Source organism: Pleurodeles waltl, chromosome 7, assembly GCF_031143425.1.
Source record: "Pleurodeles waltl isolate 20211129_DDA chromosome 7, aPleWal1.hap1.20221129, whole genome shotgun sequence".
NCBI classification, from domain to species: domain Eukaryota; kingdom Metazoa; phylum Chordata; class Amphibia; order Caudata; family Salamandridae; genus Pleurodeles; species Pleurodeles waltl.
The window spans coordinates 1,255,035,109-1,255,055,438 of record NC_090446.1 but is presented as its reverse complement, the minus strand read 5'-3'; the positions used below and the strand labels follow the sequence as shown (position 1 = coordinate 1,255,055,438).

General features: G+C 45.0%; 1 protein-coding gene across 5 annotated transcripts in view; it reads left to right on the top strand.

The window, feature by feature from the left end:
• The window catches only part of LOC138246140 (myosin-16-like), an 838,653-nt gene that overhangs the window by 437,376 nt on the left and 380,947 nt on the right, over nucleotides 1-20,330 (top strand). For all 5 annotated transcript variants that reach the window (XM_069200412.1, XM_069200413.1, XM_069200414.1 and 2 more), the window contains one exon: nucleotides 18,365-18,455. In XM_069200412.1, the coding sequence (XP_069056513.1) occupies nucleotides 18,365-18,455 (91 nt within the window). The remainder of the gene's footprint in view (nucleotides 1-18,364; nucleotides 18,456-20,330) is intronic.

Below are 20,330 nucleotides of genomic sequence, written 5' to 3'. Positions count from 1 at the left end.
GGAGCATCCCCAACTTTCTATGTACAGCAAGACCCCTAGGCACACATTTGTCTGTAAAATGTCATAAAGATTCATCAAACAGCGCCAAAGATATAGCCAAGTCAAAAAATGCTTTTTCACTGGAAACTAGGGCCCATATTTATACTTTTTGATGCAAAACTGCCTTTGCGCAGTTTTGCGTAAAAAAGTATAGCGCCAGCTTGTCTAAGTTATGGAATGGCGCAATCCGGCACAAAGGGTGGGCTAGCATAATAGAAAATTACGCTGGCCAGGTGGGGGTGGCGGTATGGGAGAAGGGGGTTTTTCACCAAAAAAAGACATTAGGCTGGTTAGAGTAAAAAAAAGAATTACTCTAACCAGCCTAGTGTCATTTTTTGATGCAAAACCATCTATACCACATGACTCCTGTCTGAGAAAAGACAAGAGTCATGCCCACCACCCCAAAGGCCAGCAAAGGGGACAAGGGTCTCATGGGAAAGGTCACTGCACTCACTGCATGTGGGGGGGGGGGGGCATTTCAGGGCTCCCAATGGCACTTTGAAAATAACATTAAAAACACATACCTCTACTTACCCTACTTACCTGGGATGGGGTCCCCCATCCTATGGTGTCCCTCTGGTGTGGGTGTTCCTGGGGCTTGGGGAGGGAACCTATGGACTCTTTCCATTGTGTTTGACCATGGAAATGGGTCCACAGGTCCCCTAATGCCTGCCCTGACTCAGGCGTTAAATAATGGTGATAAGCAAGTTTAGTGCCATTATTTAGGCCCGCCTCCCTCCCATGCAGCATTTTGCATGGAAGGATAAATAAGGCGCTAGGGACTTAGAGTCATTTTTTGGATGGGAACGCCCACCCTGCATCTCATTGATGCAAGGTGGGTTCACGCATCCCAAAAATGACTTAAACTCTAATATTTTGACGTTAGACTAGTCTAGCGTCAAAATATAAATATGGAGTTAAGTTTGCGCTGAATTGGTGTAAAAAAATGACACTAATTCAGCGCAAATAGAGTATAAATGTGGGCCTAGGTTCTAACTATAACTTCCTACTGGTGACTATCTATATAATTTTATTATTATTATATTATATATAATATATATAATATGAAAAAATGGCTTTACACTTACCTGTTAACTTTTTACATCAAATGTGTCTTTAACATGTATGCTTCGCCTGATTGGGTGGCTAGAGCATATCTATTGTCTGTCACGTATCTTCTCTGAACTAGGTATCTCAGACCTTCTACTGTAGTTTCTATACCCCCACACCCCAGTTTCCCCGAACCCCTCTTTCTGAAACCTACTAGTGTAGAGTCCAAATAACCTTGTGTTGATCTATGTCCCCTCTGGAGTAGGTCTCCAAGACTGTGTTGCCCTCACTTACGTTCCGGGTAGGCTCTTAAGACTTACTACCACAATCACTAGGTTGGCCTAGTTGACCTTACTATCTGTCTAGGTTAGCCTTTCTGACCCTTACTGTCTGTGTTCCCACTTGGTTTCCCTGTCTGCATTTTTTGGATGGGCCCCACAGACTACAATTATCGAGCTAGGTTTATTGTAGGTTGCACCAGTGTGGACCCAGTTATGTTTTAAGATTAGCACTTCTATTATCTTTGCCAAATGACTTCCAGAACAAATCATCCATCAGCATATCCTTAGTATATCAATCTAAGAATAATCTGTAGTCCAGATCTGTGTGGATATGTGGCCACTGTGGGGATGAGGTGTTGGCTCTAAGGCTTTGCGGTGGCCTGCCTCTTTTTTGCAGAGCTGCACTTTCCAGATAGCACAAAAACCTTTTACATCTAGGGTTTCTTTGTTGCAATAGGGGTGCTTTAGGGCTCCTTGCTGAGACCTACTTGATTTATTTTCTACATGTACTGAATGGCTGATAGCATCGAGCGTTACAGCTTTGACATTGTGTTGTACACAGATGATACACAACTAATCATCCCCTTATCTGAGGATGATACCAATTCAGCGGCTCTGCTAAGGTTGTGTCCGTCGGAAGTTGCTGAGTGCATGGACTTCAGCTGCCTGAAGCTGAATGCTGGGAAAACTGAGGTCCTTATCCTAGGTAAGCAGCCTTCTTAGTGGCCTGATTCCTTGGTGCTGTTACCAGTCCCAAAGCCAAATGTCAAGAATCTTGGCATCTGGTTTGTTGCAAAGCTCACATTTGACAGCCAGATTGCAGTTCTGGCTGTAAAATGCTTTGAAATCTTAAAAACTCTTTAAAAAGATTTTTGGACTTCTTTCAGAGGCTGCTAGAAAGACAGTGGTCCAGCCCCTAGTCACACCCAGGCTGGATTACTGTAATGTCTTATATCCCGGAGCCTCACAGTCTCAACTGATGAGACTCCAGCGCATAAGGAATGCAGCAGCTCGTTTATTGCAGAATCTTCCAAAGCAAACTGCCTTCGTGCCATGCTCTTGCTTAACTGCATTGGGTGCCTTTATCGAATTATTAACAATAAAGGCCCTTGTTATCTGCATTCTCTTGTTGCACCTTATTTTCCCAGAAGGAATTTAAGAACAGGAGGAGATTATCTGGCTTGTATTCTTGCTATAAAAAGAGCGCACATCAGGGGCTGCTCTTTTAGTTTCTTGCCATCCAGAATGTAGAATTCTCTTCCCCTTTCTCTCAGGAAAAAACGGAACTATCATTTTATAAAAAGTTTTAGAAAACTGGTTATTTAGATAGATCTGATTGGGGCTGTTTGTGGTAGTAGTTTTGACCTGTTTTGGGAGCTATTTGTCAGCACTGGGACACTTCGCTAGAAGTTACTAGGCTCTCTGTAAATCAGATTATTATTATTACTATTATTATTATTTTTATTATTATTATTATTATTATTATTATATAGGAAAAGTGTCACTCTGCTAAGACGTTACAGTTCTTACAAACTCTCCATGCTATACATCAGCATATCAGAATGTGATCCTAACTGCCCCCCACTGTTACCCCTCCTCTCTCTCGCACATCTACTGCACCCCATAATGCTTTACCAACCTCTTCTTGACTCCTCCATCCTGCTGCCTTACTAAAGATTCCTGCACCCAGCTGACACCATCTCCTTCTACACCTGTGTGTCCACTTGCAGGCAACATGTTGGCTGCATCTGTTCCTCCAAGCACTCTTGTCTTTGACCCAACATAATGTTACACACCTGCTAACCACCTCACCTCGACTCAACCTCACATATGCTTTTCTAAACAATCCCCTGACATTCTCCTACACCCTGTCTCCCATTATAAAAACCCCAAAGCACTACTTCTATGACTTTTGTCTTCCTCCACTCAAGCATGTGTCGGTCATAAGAGACTTAGGCCCTCATCACAACTTTGGTGGTATTTTCCAAAGACCTCCGAAGCCATTGGCGCCAAAATACCACCAGTGCTGGCGGTCTTAAGACCATCCTAATACGACTGATCTCTGACTTCCACCCGAAATCGGGTCGAATTCCGAGACCAGTCATGCTGGCAGTCGGCAGTGCAGAGGCGGAAACACCGCGTCAAAATGAGATCGAACACTGTACTACAACCCGTAATACAGTTTGGCAGTGTCCAGATGGTGAGGTGCTGCCTTCAGTGGAAGCGTCAGGACCCGTCCCCTCCCAGATGACCTCCCTAACGGACTAGGCAAATGGCTCGTCCAACAGGGGAAGGTGTGTGTGTTTGCATGTCTGCATGTATGAGTGATTGTGGATGGGGGTGAGTGAGTGTTTGTGGATGGGGTGGGGGTGAGTGACTGTGGATGGTGAGGGGGTGAGTGCGTGAGTGCGGGTGTGAGCGATTGAGTGCATGAGTGCTATTGAGCGGATGGAAGGGGTGAATGTGTGTGTGTGTGTGTGCATGTATATGTAAGTGGAGGGGTAGGGGGTGAAAGCTTGTGTAAGTGGAAGGGGAGGGTGGTATGTGTTTGTGTGAGTGAACAAGGAGAGTGGGTGAGTGAGTGTATGTGGTTCAGGGGAGGGAGGTGTGAATGTATGCATGCCCTTGGGGAGGGGTGTGTAAATGTATGTATGAGCTGGGGGAGGGGATGTGAATGTATGTATGCACTGGGGGAGGGGGTGTGTTAATGTATTTATGCGCCGGAAGGTAGGGGGAGGGGGTGTGAATGTATGTATTCACTGGGGGAGGGAGAGTGAATGTATGTGTGAGTGCGGTGTTTGTGTATGTATGTTAGTGTCAATGGGGTTATATGACGTGAGTGGGGGGGTGTTTGTGTGTGGGAGTTTGTGAGTGCATGTGTGTGGGTATGTGGATGTGTGTGAAAGTGTATCGTGGTGCCTGCCAGCTTTTTCTGGCAGTACAACTGGCAGGAAAATGCTGGCGGTCTCCTGCCTCGTGATACCACTAGAGGTATCACACCATCCACCTTGCTGGAGGTGCTCACCTCCAGCCCCGCGGAATGCAGTAATGTGGCGGGGCGGGTGGAGGCTCAGCGGTTTGGCTTCGGCCAGACCACCAAACTCCTAATTTGGCGGTATTCACAGTGGTGACACTCCCACAGCGGCCCAGGAGATCTTCACACCGGCAGGGTTGTAATGAGGGCCATAGTTTATAACTATCAAGAGAATCTCCTGAGTTTGATATGTAACTCAACCACACTGTTTACTACTTTACTCCCCTTACCATCCATCCCTTCATTGTCTCCCAACATCTACCCCTGTAATTGGCACCCCAGGCATGGTACACAAATGTTGTGGCCTAGATATTATTTATAAAAATGTTACCCCGTTTGAAATAATTATAATAAATCTACACCAGTGGGTTGAGGTTCTGACATACGACTGCTACCCCAAGCGTCTCCTTACACTTCTGTTCATACCGAATAAAGTCCCTAACTGACCTACTGGAGCAGCTGGATGAACTGCTTGATAGACCATGCTCACTCTTTATGTTTTGACATTTGCCTGAGAAGAAAAATGAGCTGTGATATGTAATGCAGCATGAGCAATAAGAGGTGTTAAAAGTCAAAACAGATGCTCCTTTACCACCTAGCTGTTCCTTAGCTCCCAATCTTGTAGATTAACATACTAGGTAAGTGTTTTGTTGTGGGCTACCCCTCTAACATATCCAGAGAGTAGAAAAATTGCACACTGAGAATCCTTGTTATGCTATTCTATGAAGGGTTCTATATTGTGTTGCCAACTGAAATTTTCTATTGGCTGGATCGATATCTTCCTTGTGGGAAAGTTTATGTGAAATACTGTAGGGTTGAACTTAGCCATGATGACCAGTCAGTGATATCGACTATGGACTTGATTAGTTCATTGAAAAATGTTACATCAGTTTCCATAGATATTATATGTTTATTACAAAACATTATGACAGGACACCATGAGATGATATTTATTGTGAAAACCATATGTTAAAATCAATATGAGCTTAAGGATGAATTATCAGCAGACCGTGTTCAGTCCTGCAGACAGGTACTGTTTTCGAAGCAGGCAAGAGTTTTGGTGTTGGCTTACCTCTGTTACTACAAAAGCTCTCAGCCTTAAAATGTTACCAGTATGATTAGTTGCAGCTTCACAGCTTGAATCATGTTTCTTTCGTGAGAAATAAACCAGAACACACGGTTCATTATGGGTGTTAATGTTGCAGTGTCTTTTATCAAACCATACCAGAAGAAGACATAAATACTTCAGTGCAGACGCAAAAGTTCAGTTTAACCTCAGCTATAAGGTCTGGAATTGCTTCTTGAATTGGCGAATATGTGTGCATGTGTGAGTAAATTCTATGTGGCAACAATTAATGCACTGATGGAGGAAGTAGTACACTGATGGATGAATAGATAACTGACTGAATGCGTGGACTGGTGGATCACACACTCATACTTACCCATTCATCCAACGATGCAGCCTTAAATCCATGAACTCACCTCACCCATGAATGCATGCACTCATCCATTCACGCAGCTAGTTATCCGTCACTAAACTATTCATTCTATGGGTAGCAGGGGGGGGCAGGCTTCTCCCATACTGGAGGAATCTCCTTCAGCCCCCACCCACGTCAGTGTCATTGCCATAGAGCCAACAAGCGCAAGCAAAGCATAGCTGGTGTTATTTAGGATCTCAGACAGAAAAAAGAAACAAAAGTTGCGATTTGAAGCGTTTAAGTGCACCTCAGTGCCTCTCTGTGAAAATGAGCTCTGGAGTGCAGAAAGATAGAGTCAAGAGAAGAGCGACCAGGGGAAGGTCAAAAGGCAGAACAAAGGAAGAAGCACTACATGGAACGTAGGCAACAACTTATGTTTACATTTTAGGAAGCCACTGATTCATTTATCTATGCCCTCAGTTACTCATTCCCTCTCCTGCCTAGTTCTTTTTAGGCCTGGCCCAGAAATGACTTTGGCTTTAATCACCGTTCTCATGTGATCAAAACAATAAGGTCCTGATTTTGAAAAGTTAGCACTGTCTTCGCGTCATTTTTTGACTCAAAAGCGGCGCAAACTTATAAAATATTATGGCCCATATTTATACTTTTTTAGCGCTGTATTTTCGTCATTTTTCGGGAAATAATTCAGTGACAGCTGATTTAGTGTAAAAGGTCATTTATTAGGACAGGATTGCATAAGTAACATAACCATTAACTTTTAAACGTAACCGTAACTTTAATAAAGCCCTCCCATTAACATCTCCTCGCTCATCCTTCCCCTTCAAACCCTTATCTCGTTTCCATTCCCCTACGCACTCCCCTTTTCCTTTCATGCCCCATTTGGTTCGCGCGTACCCCCACTCAGAGCCTTCACCTGCTTGTTTATTCCCTGGAAGGGTGGCCAAGCCTGCATCTGACTCACCACCTTCCCCCATCTACTGCCAACCAGCAGAAACCCATTTGGCGTTTTGCTGCCCCACCCCCCTTAAGGCCACGCTACTGCGACCAGTACTTCTCATTTCTTGTTTGTAATCCACAAGTTCTCTCCCCACAACTCTACAACCAGCAGTCTCAGATCTGTCAGATAGTATTCATTTCCCAGTCAGTGTGGACAGGTGAACACCATTGTCTCTGAACAGTGCAGACTCCTGCTCTGTAATGTTCCCATATTTCAATATTTTGCTCCCTTGCACCCAGTAAAAAACCCTCCTTGCTCTGTTAAATTTCCTTCGAGCCCGCTCCATGGCTCCATACTTCACTGCCCCTCTCCGCACTCTAAGTGGAACAAATTCTGTCCCCACCAAGCATGTACCATGCTGTTTCTTTTTTTTTTTTTATGAATCTCCAAATCCCTCCGCATGTGTTGCAGTGGCGTGATGACCTGACAATTTTACGAGATCATTCTCTCCCAAATGTATGATTAACAAATCTGGACATCCCCATTCCATAAGTTAGCAGTGATGAAAAGAAGCAGGTTACCCCACCGCATTCTGCTCTTTCCCCACCATAGCACCTCGTGCCACCAGCTGGCTAGTCCCAAGGCCCGACGATATATCAGTTTCTCCGCGAACTTCGCTGCCCAGTGGACGAATGAAAAGCCGACCATCCATGTAACCGTCTTGCCCTGCGATGGACCAACGCATCTCCTGCAATGGAAAACAACTGTAATGTGTGTTTTTAACAGACCAAAACCCCTACCCTTTTTCCAAAATCCCCTACCGCTGTCTCTCCCCACCTTTCGGGATCTAACGTAACGTTCACAAAACCTTTATCGCCCGCGGCTTATCGCCCTGATCTTTGCCCAGTCCCAACCCAAATGCGCTGCGGCCGTAGCTGTCCCAAACCTACATGAATGCGTGCCAGAAACCATGGCCCGACGTCCCACACGTCCCAACGCCATCCTTAACACTCATAAAAGCTACAAGTTAGTGAGCTTGGACCCTGATCTGTGCCCAAAAAACCCCGGCTTCCTTGTTTGACAACCGTGAGGATTGAGACTTGCTCCATTCCGTGACTGGGAAATCCAATACATTGCTCCCTTTCTCTAACCATACCCACTTTCCTTTTCTTAGCTAATCGGTTTTCGATCGTCTAAGCCATGATCCCCAATCGATCGCCGTGCACACATCTCCCTGTATCGTATCCCAACTGCTGCCCCCCCCACCCAAAAACTCTGACACCCTAAAAACTCCAAACATCCCCCACCATGCATTATCGGAAAAAGCTAGTTCGTATTTGTCTGCGTAAAATACCGGCAGTACGTGTAACAACTTCAGTAACAAATCAAAATCAATGGGTTCCCTGGCCGTTCTACGCTCTACCGCTCCGATTCTGCCCCAACCTTTAAAATTCTTCCCAAACAGGTCATTTCTTGCTGGGTCGTGAACAAAAACAATTTCCCATAAAAGATACACCCGTCAGTTTACCCCCGATATTGGCCGCAGATAAACCTCACTGAATCCTGCACAGCACAAAACGCAACGCCCGATGCTCTAGCTGTTTGTCACTCTGTCCCCAAAAATTTTCTGTAAACCGCTCAAAAACTGAAAAAACCCAGCCAGGCCAACCGGTAACATCGCTGAGTGGATTCCGCTAAAGACATCTCCACCAGTCCTGTGATCATCATGCCCCCCATTCCCAAATGTCTGCCGGGACTGCTGTCTTGGGCCACGCCTCTGCACACCATCTGCCATCCCCGGAAATCCCAAAAAAACATGCGCTCCTGCTGCATCTGAAGATATCTGTAACTGCCAAACTGTCTCCTTCGCAAAACCACATGGATACACCGTTGAATTGTTTCAGAACTGCTTCCCACACCCTAACATCTTCTCTGAGTCCCATTGACACTCTTATTCTGTGGTGTGGCAAAAATGCGCCTGACACGGACAAACCTAGTCGCCTGCAAAAACATCCTCCCCCCCTTTTAAACTGCCGTACAAACAAAGTTAAGGTACCCCGACAGCTTCTGGGCTGTTCTCAAATCGATTTTTGTTCCTCCTTCCCATGACCAGAAAACCAGCATCTCCGTTACTTTCTATGCCGGTAATCTGGCCGTCATTGTACTGGAGTCTAACTCAATATCCAGAAAGTGAGAACTGATGAGGGACCTTCGGTCTTTCCGGGTGCCAACGACACTCCCATCTGCTGTGCCCTGTCCTGAAAATTTTTCCAGAGCCGTCCGGCATTCCCCTGCATCCTTCCTTCCTACAAAAGGAAGTCATCCAAGTAATGGGTCACTGCATAATGCCCACTGCTCTTGACAAAAAACCCACTGCATGAAGGTGCTAAACGCTTCGAACAAAGCGCATGAAATCGCGCGACCCGTGGGCAGTACCCTGTCCACATAGATTGCCCCTTCAGACTGCCTCCCCAGCAAATCAAAAATCCCTTGGATGTATCAGCAATACCCTGAAAGCTGATTGTATATCGCATTTGCCAGTTCTGCCCCATGGCCGCATGCCCTGACCATTTTCTATGGCATCATCCCCAGATGCATACACCACTCTGGTGTCATCCACTGCAATGAAATCGTTAGCAGATGTGCCCTCCAGCCATGAGAGGTGAGATTTCAACTTGAAATTCACCCGGGCCTTCTCCGGCACGACTCCCTATGGGGATATCCTCAAATTCTGACTTGGCCACTCATAAAATGGCCCGCAATTCTGCCCAATGACAGTTCCTCGTCCAACATTTCTTTACCACCTGTGGTAGTTCCTTTGCCAGACCGCAAGTTGTCTGCCCAGCGTCTCACCAGTGAGCCTTGGTAACTGACCCTGAAACTTCCTTGAAAACGTTCTGCTAACTTAACCGCTGCCCTGTCCGTGTATATTCGCAGCCATGTTAAGATAAAGTCTAACCAAACTGGCGTAGGCCCCTGTTTGGAGCAGTAGCGCCCTGTGTCCCTCTGCCTTTAGCCGCCCTCCATTGTTCGGAGGGACTGGAGAGTGAAAAACATTGTGTGACCGGGTGACGGCCCCCGCACTTGGGGCAGTCATGTTTAAATTTGTAAGGATGTCTGGAGCAGAAACCCTTGTTGAAATTCCAGCACGCTCCTGTCGTGTTAGGTGTTGTTCTTTGTCCCACCCCCACCCCCCCTGCGGCGGGACGTGCCTGAAACGGCTTATGTACCCCTGATAACCCACTGGCCCTATGTGTCGATGCTGCTGATTGTGATGATGCCATTTACTGTATCCATAATTCTGGGTCTACGTCCCCCATGTTTTCTCTGAGTTATTACTCATTCAAGCTCTGAAACCCCAAAATGTATCTGCGCTTTCCTAATGATGTCCATGTATTTAAATAGCGCTATAGCCCTGTCATGTAACAGTTTAAAAACATCTACGTCCTCGTGTCTCCATATTCCGGCCTTTGTTTTCTCCGCTATGTGTGAGCCCAATGGCATAGCCAGACCCATATAGGGTAGCCTCTTCTTGTGTTCTCCCCCTACCTTCTCTTCTGTGCCTGGCTTCTCTCCCGCAGCCTTGTCCCCGCCCTCAGTTGTACCTCTGGCTTGCAGCTCTGTGCCTTTTTCCCCGCCCTGCTTATCTTTACCTGTTAGCGTGACCAATATCAAACCTTCTCCCACCCCAACGGACTTGTAATTGGAGTGTCATCCCCTTATGCAAACATCCCCCAACCCGACCACCATTGCCCGTTACCTCTGCAATGTGTGGCCACCGGCCGCCAAGACCTTCCGGGCCCCTCGGCCCCGTGCTTGTTCTTGTCTTCTTTCCTGTGGACCACTGCTGTTGTCCCGCTCCTGAAAAATAGAAGCGGAGAGAGGGGTTGCGCCGCTCCTGCGTCCTCTTCCCCTCCCCCTTGTGCTGTGTACCTCTGTTTCCCTGATCTCCCCCTCTTCCCATTCTTCAGATCCTCTTCATAGTCAAGTTCCAGCACATCCTCTTCACACACCCCACTCCTCATCATGTAGTTATTAGACATGTCATCGTGACCCACATGGCGTCCGCCATCTCTGTGTTGTCCCCGATCCTGTGGAGTAGAGAAGGCCGCCGGAGACCCCTCTAGCGCTTCTGACCAACGTGCAGGGCCGTATTGCGCCCCGTTGGTATCGCCTTCTTTCTGCCAACCTCTTGCGTTGGCATTGACCTTCTGCGCGCCGCGTGGCCGTATGCGCCACTGGCTCCCATCGTGCTGCCTAAACCACTATCCTCCCAAACTTCTTGTCCCCTTCCGCTCAGGACCCATACCCAGCTGCCTGTACTGTCTGCTGGCCTCTCTAGCTGCCGGCCATATGGCACGGACATGTCTGGGGCAGGGGTCCTTCCTAATCTGCCTGCCTGTACCCCCCTGCTGCGGACCACCAAGGGTGTGTTGAGAAAGGATACGTGGGCCCTGCGTAACCTGGCGCCTCCCGGGGTCTTGACGGGGGGCCTGGCCAAAAATTGGGGGGTTGGGGGGGTTGCCTAATAACCTCCCTGTACAAAAATTGTATATATCTTTATATTTATTTATTTATTTTTTATTTATTTATTTATATATATTATTTTTTTTGGGGTGTGGGGGGGCGGTTTGTATTGGGCCTAAATCGCTTAATTGTGCCCTAAGGGACGGTGGTGAGGGCCCCACACCGTAATGTGTGAGCTCCCCCACCAAGTTAATTATATGTAACCATCCTATGTCTATCGGTAGTATTCTAATTTAACTTTCCCCTATATTATATATATATATATTATTATTATTATTATTTTTTTTTATATAATTAGGCCCCACGCGCTTGGAGCCGATCCAGTCTGGACCGCCTCTAATGTGTTGAAAATGTCTGGCCTACAGAAAAGGCCTGATGGCGGGGCCCCCTGGTGGCCGCCGTGGCTAAAGCCAGCGCCTGCCAAAATGCGGCCGCGGAGCCGCGAGTGAATGCCCACAAGCAAACCTCGTTTTGTTCCTGAATGTGGGGAGGGGGGGAGGAGCGGGCGCTCTAAAGGAGCGTATGGCCGCCCCCGGTAAATGTGATCCACTAACATTACAGAAAAAAGGGGGACATGGTTTTAATGGTGGTGGCTGGGTTTGAAACCCTTGTCCAGGGGTAGCTTCCTGCACCAAAGGCACTAGACTTTGCCACTGAGCTATGGGCTCTTGGTTAAAAGAAACCCGTATACCCAGTCCCCGCCCTAGGCCCCACCCTGCCCCACCCTACCTGAACCACCAAAACTCCCGCCGTGAAAACCCCCAGGGACCGGCCAACTCCAAACTAAACCGCGCGATGGGAGCGCGGAAAGAGGCCGGTCCCTCCACCCCCAACCCTTTTTATTCCCTCCCCATAAACCCACCCCCACTTACCTTTTCCCCAATCCCTGTCCCCTTTGCCGTCACGTCCTTTCCCGAACTGTCCCGCTGGAAGACTAGAGCGTTGCTCTTGCTTCCCGCGGGCCCCTCCATTGACGCAAAAGCGGTGCAAACTTACAAAATACAACTGTATTTTGTAAGTTTCACCACTTTAGCGTCAAAAAGCGGCGCAAATGCAGCACTAAAAAAGTATAAATATGGGCCTATATTTTGTACGTTTGTGCTGCTTTTGTGTCCAAAAATGACGCAAAGGCGGCACCAGCTTTTCTTAAATCAGGCCCTAAATCTTTAATAAATAGTACATACTGTGGAAATTTTTTCTGGGGTAGCACAGCTGCCAGGGGTCACTGGGCTCAGTTCGGGTGAATTGGTGCTGTTTAACTTTGCTGTCCAATGAAGTAACTACTATTATACCGAAAACGTATCACTAAATACATCCCTTAGCACCTGTCATGTACTAAAGTTGGGAAGTCCAAGGCTTACTCTGGGAGTTGGTGAGCAGTTCAAGACTCAGGGGCTTATTTACAAAAGTAAATTTACAAGTGTAGATCAAAACATGGATATTTACTTCTACACCTAGTGGTAACGTCACCACTTTTTGGTATTCACCATTTCCAATAGTAAAGTTACTCCTAAGTGCAGTAATAGATGTTCCTGAACCCTGGTGAAACCAATTACATTAGGAGTATCAAGTTATTCTGATTACTTTTCACATGTAGGCAGAGGTCTTTGACAAAAGTGAAATAATTATTATTACCCTAGATCTAAAGAAAAATTAAAATGTTACAGTACATTAATTCATTAAATTGAAATGAATAAATAAATAAAAATGCATTAATTCACATTACCTGGATCATTGTGCCAAATATGTTTAAAAAAATAACACCCTCACTAGAATGTAATTATTATTTAGTACATTTTATTACAATTTATGTCTTTAATTACTTTTAATCATTTTTTTTTTGATTAAGCATTTTAAAGTCTTATTTTATTGTTTTAAACAAAAGGTAAAGAATAATGTGTTTAATTATACAATTTTAATTCAATAAAACTTTAAAACATTTTATAAACGTATGTGTGTGTATATGTCTGAGTAATTTTAAATTCAACATATTTGAATTTATTCAATACTTTTTCTTACTTAGCCTTATATGAAGCCCTTGCATCATTCTTTTCTATAGGAATGTGCAGTACCTGTGAGTGGCCATGTGTACTGTTGCACTTAGGGGCATGTTTACAAGCCCCTTGTGCCTCCTTGCGCCACATTAGCTTCAGATTGTTATGCTAATGTGGTGTTAAGTAGGCATTTTCGATGCGCCAAATTTACAATGTGGTCCAATGCTTGCATTGCGCTACTTTGTAAACTTTTGTACCACATTATGCCTTCGCCAGGCATAATGTATGCAAGGGAGCGTTCCAGGAGTGATGTGCCACTTCCTTGTAAATATCCCCCTTAGTGTAAAGCATTTAACTGTAGCAAACAATGAAATAAAGAAGTCACTCAACAATGGGAACCAGAACACGCTTTTACATAAGCCTCTTGCAATGGTGCTGCCTCTTCTGACATACCAAACTGAGGGGGAAAATGAAAACAGCACTGCAATTCAGCTAGTTGTCCTATTTTTGATTCACCATACTGTTGGAATAAGGTCCCTAATCTGTTCATCATACTATCTTTTACTTTTATCTATAATTGTGAGGGTTTAGGTGTATTACTGTGAGGCCTTAGCACGGAATAAACTGTCTAGGGTCGAGTCAGGCTCATTTGTATCACCTTCAGCTCAATTCTGGGTAGGTGTGACTTCCAGCAGCAAGGCTTAACAAAGACACTCAGGCCCTGATTTATGCTTTTTGGTGAAAAACTGCACCAACGCAGTTTTGCACCAAAAAGTTTAGCACCGGCTTACACCATTTCTGAGCACCAGCCGGGCACCATGTTTATAAAATGGTGCAAGCCGGTGCAAAGGGTAGGCTAGCGTAAAAAAAAATTATGTTAGCCAGTCGGGCCAGGCGGTATGGAAGAAGGGAGTTTTGCACCAAAAAATGATGTTAGGCAGGTTAGAGTAAAAAAGAATGACTCTACCCAGCCTAGTGTCATTTTCTGGTGCAAAAACATCCATTCCACATGACTCCTGTCTCGGAAAAGACAGGAGTCATGCCCACCACCCCAATGGCCAGCACGGGGGACCTGGGTCCCCTAGGCATGGCCATTTCTCCCAGTGAAATGTAAGGGGGGCCCACTTCAGGGCCCCCAAGGGCACTTAAAAAAAAAATACTTACCTGTACTTACCTATATTTACCGGGGATGGGGTCCCCCATCCTCTGCTGTCCCTCTGGTGTGGGTGTCCCTGGAACATGGGGAGGGTACCTGTGAGCTTATTCCATAGTGTTCCACCATGGAAAGAGGCCCACAAGTCCCCTAACGCCTGCCTTGACCCAGGCATCAAAAAAAGGGTGCAAAGCAAGCTTTGCACTATTTTTGGACCCCTCCTCCCCCGTGCATGATTTTACCACAGGGGATAAATATAGCACTAAGGTCATAGAGTCATTTTTTGAATCTCATTGACACAAAGTAGGTTTCCACATCCACAAAATGACTTTAACTCCATAAATTTGGCGCTAGACAGGTCTAGCGCCAAAGTATAAGTATGGAGTTAGTTTTGCACCACATTTGCGTAAAAAAAAAATACGCAGCTTCGGGGCAAAACAAGTATAAATTTGTCCCTTAGTGTAAAGCGTTTAACAGTAGCAAATAACAAAATAAGAAAGTCACTCAACATGAAAGAACTAGAACGACAATTTATAAAAATAGAGTTTATTTTTGTGAATTTTTAGGGAGCTTGATGAACAAAATCCACCAGATGGTTCTGTGGATACAGGTTTTAGGAGATATTATCATTTTTAAGCACAAATGAAACAAGTATTGGTCAATAAAAAGTTTGCAAACTTTTGAAAAGTATAAAAGAGTTATTTTGGCTACTCCGGTCCAGCTTGGGTGCCCAAGTATGACAGGATGGAGGTCTAGGGGGGGCAGAAAGGATACCTTGGACAGCTATCTGGCCACCAGTGTGTTTTTAAGGCGAGTTCTAAACTTTACAGGACGACCGCCATATACTTCAGTGGAATGGTCCTGATGCTGGAGATGTAGGCAAAGAGCTGCTCAGCAATGCTGTGGTTGAGGTGTGTAGTCGACGGGGTGCCTTTGTGGTTATTTCTTGGTCCACCAGTGAAGTGAGACAACTTTGGCCACAGAGGTCGGGTCCCTAGAAATCTTCTATGTTCCAGTAGCTGGCCAGCTGATGTTGGGTTACTGGCATCCTGGCACCGCAGTTGGAGTGAAATCCTTAGATGGGTCCTAGTGTCCTTTGTGGGTGATGAATCTGGACTCAGGTAGCACTCAGGTGCAACTTTTGGGGGTCTCATATTTGTCCTTTGGGGCACCCGGCAACTGAAAGCTGCAGAAATTCTGTGGTGGCTACCAGCTTGTCAGCTGAGGCTTCCTCAGCTTTTTTGTCCGGCGGAGCTAGTTCCAGAGAATCATCCAACTGATTATTGAGTCATTGCTTTGATCTGGAAATCAATTTTTCCCCAAGCCAGAAGTCAATGACACAGACCAAACTTCACTAGCCTAAAGTGGAACAGGTGCAGTCCTTCCGACAGTGCATCTTCACTTCATATAGGTTCAAGGGCAGCTTGGAAGTCCTTCTTAGGTCCTTTCTCTAAATCCTAAGTGATCGCAGGTTCAGAGTGCCAGGGTTTCTAGATTTATCCTAGCAAAGTGCCCTGAGGGGACCACGCCGTCTCTAGCCAATGGGCTACTTGATCCCCTTTCTTCTGGTGATGTGTTTACAGCAATGTGGGACATCTGGCTATCCCAGAGGGCACTATTCCAGCCACTCTCAAGATGTCCAGACCTCTCTTCAGTTGTTAGGAGCTTGGTAGCCCAACCTAGAGATATGGCTACCTGAGGTCTACATGCCCATGGGAAAAAACAGTTTGGGCACTGGGTTTCCCTCCCTCTCCCTGTCTCCAACTTGTCTTCATGAACAAAAGGCCCATGAGAGTGTTAGCACCATTTGCCCAACAAAGGTGGCTTCCCCTTTGAAGCTCACGTTTTGGGCTACCACCCCAAGTGGCAATCCTGAGAGAGGAGATCACACCTCCCTCTGCGGCAACTACCTTTGTTCTTAAGCCTGGGAGTCAGTCACATCCCCCCAGGAGGGCAGAAAGCTGTCTGTCTGCCAGAACCCATGTAAGACTACTGGACCAGCTGGAGCCCTGAGTGGAAACCTTCTAAATGTTGCAGAACTTTAATTGTGACATTAAATTCGCCCTGGGCATGAGACTGGGTTTAATGCCACGATTAAGTTGGCACCTTACAATACCCAGTTAGGTAATCCCATTCAGAAGTTAGCCAGACTGGGGTGTCAGCCAGTCACCCTGTGTTAGCCAATGGGGCTACTAACCTTTCCCCAACAAAACGACAATTTAGAAGTGCTGCTGTTAATTTATATGAAAAATCTATGTTTTACTTAACAACATATAGCTCCCTGCCTTAGGCTCCCTAGACCTTCCCTAGGGAAGGCTCACATATAAGGTTAAGGGAAGTGGTGGCTCTGCCATTGGTTTAAATAGCAAAGTCAGACTAGCGGTGTACAACTGCTCTTAGGGCCTGCACTGGCTGGGAGCCATTTTGTTCTCTTTCACATTTAGGGTGGCACAAACAGTGCTGCAGCCCTCGGTGGACACTGTGTTTTACATGCCTTGGGTACCCTGGACCCCACAAACTAGGGACTTATAAGTAAGTCGTAATTGCTAAATTGGTATAGCCAGTTCAACATATGTTTTGAAAGGGCTTGGAACACTGGCACTGAGGTCTGATTAGAAGGCCTCAGTGCCCTCTCAGAGCGTCAGTCACAAAATGTTGGGGGTGAACATCCAAAAAGAGGCATTTCCTTACAATATTCTAATCCTATAATGATTTCAAATTACCATGAGCCTTACTAAAAGTAAGAGGGACTACGTATTTAATCTGTATGCCAGTGGCTTTGGCAATCTTTCTAAACCCGTTCTGTTAGATTAAAAATGTTGTTTGGGAAACATTCGAAACTGATTTGGCTGGAGGTTGTTGAAATGCACTTCAAAGCCCATTCTCTAGTGGCTGTTCAAGGACATTGGAAGATGTGCAACAGCATTCCGGGCTTGGAGGAGGCGTGCTGAGGCCTGCGGTGCGTCTGTACCTGTCGCATCCTAGCGTGCAGCTGGGCGCCCCCGCTGCCTTACGTGGTCCGCACGTGCCCTCACGTGCCCTTCTTCCCTTCACCTCTTCATGTGAAGGTGACTGCAGAACCAACACCGTGGTTTAGAGCTCCGTTATCTTTATTTTTTATCGCTTCATGCCCTCAGGCATGTTCTAACATCTTGTCTGCAAGGATGGGACATAACCTTTAATTGCAAACACAAGAGCGAGCCTCAGTGCCCTGGAATGTGCTGCGAATGAGGGCCGGTGCTTGAATGTTTGTGAATTCTAAGCACAAGCAAAAACAGCTGTTTTGGACAATAAGCTTGAAATTCGCATGGCTTGCTTCAGAAAAGCTCTGTAGCGTCTCTGTGATGCACAGGTTTGCTTCCCGTGCTGGAGTAGTCGAGGTTTAAGTTACAATTTCCATATAACATTTTGGTTTCCTCGCCCTGGCTTCCTAGACAGTTGTCTTCAAATGAGGGACTGTGCATTTCTTCAGTAAGGTAAGCCGGGGGCGGGGGTGGGAGGAGAGGACAAGGAGCTCTCTAAATTGTACGTTTGTTGCTAAGAGCGTTTCCATAAAAGTGAACAAAAAAACACAGGGCCCTTTAAACATACCTATAGATTTAGAGTGTGCCGTTTGAAATGTGAGTTTTGTGCGTGAATTGATGGACTCTTACATTTGAATGTTATGAACAATAATTGTTATGGCACTGTTTATGTTCTATGTGCACTTCACGGCCCTGCATTTCGCTGCAAATGTAAAGTTCAAAAGTGTATCAGACTAAATTTGTCCTGTCCTAAGTATGTTTAGTTTGATACGTGTGCACTTGCCTCTATCACCTTGACTCCCACAGGCAAGTATATTTCGTTTTTTAGTTCCCATTCGTATCACACATAATTAATATATATCTTGTGTTATTTTTTTATTTTCAAGGAAGGATCTCGAGATGAATACAATGAATACCAAACTAGAAGATGTCCAATCACTGGCTACCGAACTGCAAGTTAAAAATAAGGAATATCAAGTGAGTGTTGTTTGCTGAAGGTCAAAGATATACTTAGAGCCCCTTGAAATATGTGATGCGGCCAGGGGCGTAGCTTGGTCGGTAAGACTCAGGGAGTGTGAGCTTCAGTTTGTCCGACAATCAGGCTGCCACTTAGGAGAAGTAACAAATAAAACACGATATTCTGTAAAATAACCAATATTTTTGAGGACTTTTCAACAAGAGTGTGTGTGCGTTTTCTCTTATTGTATGTAAAAATTCATGCTGAAATCCAACATCTCACAATATCGGACTGAAAGCACCTGTATAAGAAAATACATTTATTATGGGGGTGTGACATCCCCCACACATACCCCTGGATCTACGACCTGGATACGGCACCATTCTCCCCTGTAATTATGGATTGTCCGCATTTACCGCAAGCTTAACCATCTGCTGCTTAATTTGCGGATTTCAACAAAACAATTTTATTTGTAGCTCAAACTGATCAAAATGTATTAAACAAAGAAGGTCTCGTGTTTCCTCGCATTGGCAGACCTTTTGCACTGTTGCAGAGAGCTGTATTGATGTAATAAATTGGTACGAATAGACATTCTACTTTGCCCAGACTGTATTAATAGCTATTAAAATGAAACATTAATACTGCTACAGATGGTGTCACATTATGCTACAGAATTTGCTTTTTCTTGCATCATGATCTTGTCAGCCCCACTGTATAACTTGATCTTTGACTGACACACATTTCCAGTGGCCCTGTCTATACTATGCCTTTGAAGTGAATATGAGCTGCATGCTTCTACAAACATCTTTTAAAATAAGGTAAAGTCACGGAATAACAATTATTCAGGTCTAAAGTGTCATGCCTCTGCAGAAAAATGCACATATCCCTAATCCTTAGGATGAAAGCAGAACATTTCCAAAGTCTGAGAAATACTTCGCAGTACCCCTGGCAGATCAGTTATCAACTCTTTAATGTAGGGTGACAGGTGGTTGTGAGTGATGACTGAAGGCTTGAAAAGAAGGACTTGAGAATTCAGAATTTTTTGGATTTTTGGAATATTTGTGCATGGTAGTGGGTGAAGCCCAGAGAGTGTTGAATGAGAGGCTACAAGTGATGGGCTACAGGGCTGCTGCTATGCTTTATCTAAAAAGCTCCAAAAAGACATTTTCAATGTCGTCTTTTCATTGGAACTAGGTCATATGCCATCGATGCACATTCTTGGGCCCAGTGCCCAGGAATAGTTTTAAATTAATAATTTACATTGGACACAATAATGAAAAATGATGTTGCCGTGATTTTTCACCATTTTCTAAGGGGAATTTATCAATAATATTTGCTTTACTTTGCACCTTCAGAAATCCATGGTGAATATTGGTCGATAGACTTGCTGAAAAGAGGAAATCAAATTACAACTGACTTTAATCCACTTTGAATTATGCAACATTTAAAACAAAATGATGTTGCCTTGTTTTTCACTATTTTCTAAGGGGAATTTATCAATAATATTTGCTTCACTTCACACCTTCAAAAATCCCTGGAAATATTGGTCGATAGTCTTGTTGATAAGAGGAAATCACATTACAACTGATTTTAATCCATTTTAAATTATGCAACATTTAACACAACATGACTTGGGTTGGTGAGCTATAAACAAGAATACTCACAAAACATGGCAAATTTGTGAATTTATGGGTGTCACACTTGAGCTGTTAGGTTTATATACAATGTTTTTTCGTTAAGGGCTGTATGAAAAATGTGTAGAAAGACAATAAAGGTTTAAAAATAAACCGATTCCTGCAAGTTGTGCTTTAAAAAAGATGCTTCTACAGACACAGAAATGTGAAGTGTGGAGTACATTCCTCTGTGATCTGTCTGCTACCACGCCTGCTGTAATT